The 7,314-nt window shown below is 48.2% G+C and overlaps 1 protein-coding gene across 2 annotated transcripts in view; it reads right to left on the minus strand.

The window, feature by feature from the left end:
• The window catches only part of MEMO1 (mediator of cell motility 1), a 36,996-nt gene extending 31,147 nt beyond the window's left edge, over positions 1-5,849 (minus strand). The window contains exon 1 of one of the 2 annotated variants that reach the window (XR_008317637.1): positions 5,389-5,849. Coding sequence is in view for 1 of the 2 variants with exons in the window: in XM_053302574.1 (XP_053158549.1) it covers positions 5,389-5,449 (61 nt within the window). In the remaining variant the exon portion in view is untranslated. The remainder of the gene's footprint in view (positions 1-5,388) is intronic. The other variant, XM_053302574.1, reaches the window with a different exon arrangement.
• Between the last annotated feature and the right edge of the window lie 1,465 nt (positions 5,850-7,314).

The raw sequence follows: 7,314 nt of genomic DNA on the forward strand, positions 1-7,314 counted from the left end.
GCCTATGTTTGGCAAGATTCACAGCTGGTCACTCAGCATGAGCAAGGTGTGGGGCAATATACCCCAAGGTCTAATTAGCAAAGACTGGATGGAACGCTTCTACCCCTCTCTTTCAGAAAGAAGGCAACAGCCGGTGAGAAGACCCCATTTCAAAAGAGGAATTAATCAAGAAAGGAATCCTCCCATTCACAGGAGATAATGATGACGCACTCAAGGGGCACACAGATAAGTGGTGCATCTCCTAAACCGTTTTTGAACAACTTCGCTGGCAAGGACTCATGGAAAAAGCACATCAAAATTGAAGGTGTGTAATCTACACAGGCCTCCTCTTCTTCTTAGTCATCCCAGCAGCTCTATTCAACACATCAAACACATTTGCCTAACTTCAGTGATTAAGTTCGAGTGGTAATAGGATGTGCCTTGCATTGAATCTGCCACCCTCTGGGTAAAGAGAATGGCTTGGAAACTGCCTCAAGCCACATTTTGAGGTATATATACCTTCAGCCAAAGCACGACGACAGCAATGAATGCACCACTGGGAGATCTTGAAGGCCAAGCTGAAAAAAGATCATCCTGGAGAAAATCTATCTATGTGGTCGCTAGGAGTTGACACCAACTTGATGGCACTTAATCAATCAGCCAAAGCACATGGCCTTGGAATCTGTTTGGACCACTATCCTACCCACTCTGCGAGTTGTAGGCCCTCTGCTCCTCTTCTTCACCTTTCCTGCCTGTTCCCCTGAAAGGAAGCCTCCTTGCCAACGTGCAATTAACGCACCAACTTAAAACAAGGAAGGAGAGGTAAACTAACCTCTTGTCTTTCTAAGCCTCCTCGCTTTCCCCTTTCTCTTCAGCCTCCCCACTTTCAAGCACTTCTCACAGCAAGCTTTAAGCCGGGCTCTGATCTAAGCACCTTAAAGGTAAAGTGTGCCATCAAGTCAATTTCGACTCCTGACGCCCACAGAGCCCTGTGGTTTTCTTTGGTAGAATACAGGAGGGGTTTACCATTGCCTCCTCCCATGCACTATGAGATGATGCCTTTCAGCACCTTCCCATATCGCTGCCGCCCGATATAGTACCCAAGCCAATTTAGCTTGAGGTTCCAGTTGGAACCTCAAGCTAAATTACTGTGAGCCATATTCTTGCCTATCAATTAAGATTCATGATTTGCCTAACTGAACCTTTGCCTTCTGTACCCCCAAATACCCTTAATATAACTTGAACTATTTCTGTCTCCTCATCTTTTCCAAGATGCCAAAACTTGCTCAAATTGATTCTGAAGCCAAACGGCTCCACAAAACAAGCTAATTTCCCCACATCACGCCAAAAGCATAGTTGGAGTGTCTAGCCAGCACTCTGGGGCAATTCTTGTAACAAATCATATGCTGAGGATTACACTTAGTGCTCCTGAAAAAATTGAGACTGGTCCATTAAACCTTATGCCACAAGAAGTCTGCTAGTTTTCAAATTATCACAAAATTCTTTGATTAAACAAAACTCATGTTTGCATGTCACTTTTTACAATTCTGTAGTTAATAAATATCTGCTTCAGCAAAATGGGTTTGGCATATACAAGTTGTCTTGTAACTGCTAAACTTACACCAGGGTTTTCTGTATAATAAGCAGGAGTCCCAAAACAGCAGACCCTGGCAAACCCGTCTAGCCAGCCTATTCAGTACTTTGTCTTGCTGTCTGCCAATTCCCAAGTGCAGGGATGGGTTTACTCTGCAATGTATCTGGCAAGTTTGGACTGTGTAGAAGTAGGACAAAACATCAAAGCAGTCTTATGCTCTTTTTAATTGTGATTTTTGCTATAAAGCCCCTTAAGCAGTATCCTCAGCACCCTGATATTAATTCACAACTAAATAATAGCTCATCAATTTCATGGCAGGGGTTGGAGGGAAAAGCAGGGCTCCCTTCCCCTACTTCATCCACTCTCACTTCTCCTGCCTTGCTTCCATCCAGCCTAGGCTCTGAGGTCAGTACCAGACAGCTGAAGCAGGTTTCACAGAAATGCCAAGCACACAGTTTTATCAACTTCACTCAGAAAGTCGTGTTTATAACCATGCTGAGGCTGCTGTTCTAATCTACTCACTAGTCTACAAATTAGTCATTATTTGTGGTCACCCATTACTGCTATCAGCCCTTCCTGCAAGGCTTCCAATATGCCCACAGAACTTAGGAAAAAGGGTATTTTCCTTTCTCCCACTCTTAATCACAACTAGCCCCAATTAAGACCCGTCATACACCTGCATGCAAAGCCAATTTCTTGGGGAAAGGTCACACCAATCCTATCCCACTGCTCAGCAGCAGAAACATATGGAGGCAGAGGTAGAAGAGGAGCTCCTTAGAAGGAGAAAGAGCCAACTAAAACAGAGAGAAGTTGCTTTTTGCTAGTGACATGTTTGTCAGACACACTAGAATCATCAGAAGCAGCAACAGTTCCGATCAAGTCAGGGTGGTTAAAAAGTGATGGGTCTTGTTCTAGTTCCTAACCCTCAGGAGTTTTGTGGGGGGTTTTGGGGGGGGACATGGGAAGTAAAAGTCACCCCCTCCTTGCACATACATTAGTGCTTTCCATTTACAGAACTTAGGATACTGTTTTTTTGGCAACAACAACCAATTAGTATGCACATTTATTTAGGAAGTATTTCAACAATGAGTGAATTTATTTTACAAATAGGCTTTTCTTGGCAATTTAAATTGCCTTGATACAAGTCAACTTATCCAAGAGCCAGTTTTTGCAAGATTCTTACCCTAGGTCCAGCTCTTCTCTCTTGCTCCTGTGGCCATGGATCAATTTGAGTTATTGCTACTTCCATTCTCCCTAGTGCACCTAAGAAACCTGCCACCAGGAAAGGCCCTGGTGTCAGAATATAGCTAGAGTTTGAGTTGTGGCCAGCCTCACAAGGCCCAATTTTAACACTAATTCATTTGGCAGGTACCAAAGCAGGCCTTTCTTGATGCTGGTGCCACAACTTTGGAACTCTTCCTGGGGTTGTTCATCAAGCCCCTCCCCTGTGTTTAAGTGGACTGTAAAGACCCTCTTGTTCTGACAGTCTTTTTAACTGACCTCCAGTTTACCAGCTGTTTAGTTTCTGTTTTGCTCTTATGTATTTTACAGCTTTGTTTTGTTAACCACACTGGGAGAGCTTGGTCCTGAAGGACAGAATTTTCTTTTAAAGTAATAATAATTAAAAGCCAACAAGTCTTAGATATTACTAAGCAAGACAAAACACATGTTCTTACACGTGTCCAAAAGTGCTCGGCCCTTTTGGGCACCAAATGGTACACAAAACCTATGACCTTCATTTGCAACAGGGTTTATAAAGGACTGTCCCCAGAAAAAATGGTGGGTGCCACAACAATAGTAGGTCTACTTTTCACTCTTAATTCTTCAAATGTAGGGCTCAGCAAGCCAGAAATGATAGATCATTTGTGGATTACACACAATCAAAACAGGCTGTACAAAGTAAAAAAATAACTGTTCTCTGTAACCCCATAGCCTTCCTAGGCTGCTTTTTCCAAAAAAGCAAAACAACAACACTGATGTCCCCCCTCCCCCCAGTGGTTAAACCTACTCTCCCATAGGTTTAAGCCATTGTTTCTCTTCCTTTCTTCAGTGAAAAAAGCAGTTATGTGTCTAAAACTGAAGACCAAGCATTCTGAACAGCGAAAGGACTCCCATTTTACTTCTAGAAATTAACTACTAAAGTTGCTAATATGCAGCATATAGCCAAGTCTTGATTAGTCAGAGCCCATACCCCTTATCCTCACTACATCACATTTTTCAGGCAGAAGAACAAAATGAACAAGCCAGATTAGGCAAGTGTTAATTTTATTCACTTGTTCCTGTCTCAAGTACAGCCCCCAGCCCGTCTCTGGTTGCTGCATAAAGGTAAGCGAGTCCAATTGAGAGAAGTGCACTTTTCATCCTGCAGAGGGCAGCTCTGCAAGCAGAATTTCCTCGGAGGGCCAGGAGAAAAAAAAAAAGGGGGGGGTGACGGCAGAGGACTGACAACTCCTCTGACCATCTCTCTTCTTATTCTCGATAGCATTATAGAGCAAGCGGCCTCCAGAAACACTACTAAATATATCCAAGCATGATTTTAAAATGAAAATATTAAGATGTAAAAAGGTCGCTTTTCTGTTAAACATACAGCCAGCAAATTCTTGGCTCTGCCTAACGCAAAACCTACTACATCACGTCCAAAGCGTTTCTTCAAATAATCTTCTCCAAAGATTAAAATAAACTCGGCCCGCTGGGTAGCGACAAGATGCCTAACCTGAAGGCCTGCTAACCCGATCCAGAGTGACAACCGCTATATTCCCATAATCCACTTCTTCCCCTCCCCGCATTACCCTAAATGACCCCTTTTCATTCACACTATTCAGATCTTTGTTGGTTCCTTAGCCCCGCACCAAGCGGGGGTTTCCTCCGCTCTTTTTTTGACAGATACCTTTCGGGAAAGGTACCTCCTGCTTCCTAAAAGTAAAGCTCTGAGAAGGCAGCGGCCTCGGCTTGCACGGCTGAGCAACTCGTCATTTTAAGGCGGAAGGGAGAGAAGTCCCTTTCCTCAAAAAGGTACAAGCCGAAAGTAACCGGCGTTTCTGCAAAAGGGTTTCAGTAGACCAGACGGGAACTGCCGATTCAGTGAAGGGCCCCACCGACCTGCGCGAGAGGCGGGGAGAAAAAGCCGCCTTCCCTGCACAACCCGCCTGGGGCTTCGAGAGCACTGCTGCCACCCGGCTCCATTCAAAGCAGCGCCGGGCACTCTTGCAACACGTCCGCCTCCTCACCCCACCCCGACCGCATAACGCGAATGAAGAGTCGTGGAGCACCTCAAAGGCCAACTCGTTTACGGTGACATCAGCTCCGGCCGACTGGAGCCCATTTCATCAGATTGTTACATCTGATGAACCCAACTGAGGCCCACAAACGCTTATGCCACAACAAACCGGCTCGTCTTCAAGGTGCCAACAGATACTGTTTGTGTTTGTTCTGCTGCATTAGACTAACACGGCTACCCCGGTGGCATTTAAGGCGCATTAGTTACGGAGGAGCACCCTCCACCCGCTCCCCTCTTTTCCCGGAGCCGCGTAGTTTCCACCCGGGGAGCAAGCGAAGGACCCCCCACCCCACCTTCCGCTCCCCGGCTTGCGAAAGGCACCGGCAAGGAGGACGCGGGGCTGCTAACACGGACCCAGCAGGGGTACCAGAGAGGCAGAGCGCGAGAGGGGGTGCTGCTGGCGCGCGCGCGCATGTCTGCCGGGCCATTCAGCCCGTCTCCTCCACCTTGCCGCGCCGGGCCCGCCACTCCCCGACCCCAGCCCTCAAGCAGGCCCCGGAGACACCCGCCGCCCATGGAGGCTTGACCCAGCCTGTACCTGAGGCCGTGTACCAGCTGCCGGCGTGGCTGGCCTCCCGGCAGAGCACCCGGTTGGACATCTTGGTACCTGAGCCGCCTATGGTGTTGGGGGAGGGGGGGAAGTGGCGGGAGGCGGGCGGGAGACTAGTCCGGCCGCGGCGGCGTTAATCCCCCTCCTCCCCCGGCAGAGCCCGAGCCCCCGCGAGGGGGGGGCGGCGCTGCCAGAGACACCGCTGGGCCGGCTACAAGGCAGGGAAAGCGGCACACGGTGCGGGGCTTGGAACTACCAGAGAGCACGCCGGGCCCGGTGCGAAAGGGCTACGGAGGCGACGGAAAGGAGCGCCGAACCTGAAAGAGACAAAGGCCAAGGCAGCGACCGCCGCCCGGGCAAAACCCGAAGAACAGGCGGCAGCCGCCGGGTTTGGCCTAACTCGGCTCCTGTGGCACAAGGACTACACCAGAGTGGCGTCCCATTGGGCAAAGGGAAGCAAAAGCCCTTCGACGATTGGGTAATGATCTCCCCTCTTTCCTCGACGGGCACAACCGCGAGTTTGCATTGGACAGGCTCTAAAGAGCGCTTTTGCTATTGGAAAAGGGGAAGCCATAGGCGGGACCATTAAAGATTGGTCAAGTGGAGTTGCCGTGGCGATGGCTTCTGGCCCCGCTGATTGGCGGGGTTGTGTCTCTGAGGTGATGGGAAGATTAGAGGAGAAGGCTGGCTTGCGAAAGGCGAAGGCGGGACAACCTCCAGCGGGAGTGCAGGGCGGGGTGTGGGGCGGCCCATGCCGTGGTGTGGGGCCGTGGGAAGGCGCCTGGCTGCTCCCAACAGCAGCGTCGGGATGGGCTTAAGTGGTGCCTGTGTTAGAGTTGTTGAGGCCTCAGGGAGTGCGCGCAAGAGTTGAAACGAGAGAAAGAAAGTTTGACTTCAGTCAGCAGCAGCCTTAGTGCCCCTTCAGTCGGAATGCTGTCCGGAAGGATGCAGCCTTTCTAAAGCTCTTGAGATGCTTTACAAGTCATTATTATTAGAATAATTTCCTCCTGCTAGATCAGTTCAGAGGTCCAGCTGACTTAGCAGGCTGACACCCAAGAGCGTTCTGGCCCCCTGAATCCTGGGAAGCTCCCACGCAGGGTAGGATGGATGATGAAACTGAGCCATCCCATGATTCTCTTTAATATGTACCATTTAATATATGCATGAAATATGTTCAATGGTTATATAGATAGGCATTGAGCAGCAATGTCTGCCAAGGTCTCTGCTCAGGAGCTTAATATGGTTATGCAATTTAACACCAATTCATTACCCAGCATTCATTCATTTCTATATTGCTTTTTAATTAGAAATGCACAAAGTGGTGTACAATTACAAAAATAAAATGCAACTTAAAACAATATAAAAATTCATAAATGTGATACAATTTGTTAGCATGACACATTAAACAGACACTGCAAAATGTTTACTTCTCTGTGAAGGGCTGTGAGGGAGGGAGTCTTCTGGGATTAAAAAGGAAGCTCTTTCATGACCTAGGCACCACCACCAAGAAGGCCCTGTACTACGTCATCCCCAGAAGAACTTCTGATGGCAACAGAATCTGGAGCAGCCCCACCCACTGATAATCAGTAATGCCCCATTCCATTGTGAGCCCTCACAAAGTGTAACTTTTCCACATTCATGCAGGCTGCCAGCAGCCAAGATAGGACAGCAATGTTCAGTGTAAAAATGTTGGACTAGCAGTGTTTTTTTCTGTTGCATTTCTGGTCTTCCTTTTGTGTTAAATAATCCTGGCCTTCAATGATCTATTTTTCTGATGATCACCACCCAGGGGCGTAACTACTATTAGGCAAGGGGAGGCGGCTGCCTGGGGCCCCCCATGCCTCAAGGGCCCCCCCAGAGGCAAGTCACATGACTATATATTGTGAAGTGTGTGTGTATCAGCGAGGGGCCCAT

The sequence above is a fragment of the Hemicordylus capensis genome, chromosome 1 (genome assembly GCF_027244095.1).
Source record: "Hemicordylus capensis ecotype Gifberg chromosome 1, rHemCap1.1.pri, whole genome shotgun sequence".
Classification (NCBI taxonomy): Eukaryota; Metazoa; Chordata; class Lepidosauria; order Squamata; family Cordylidae; genus Hemicordylus; species Hemicordylus capensis.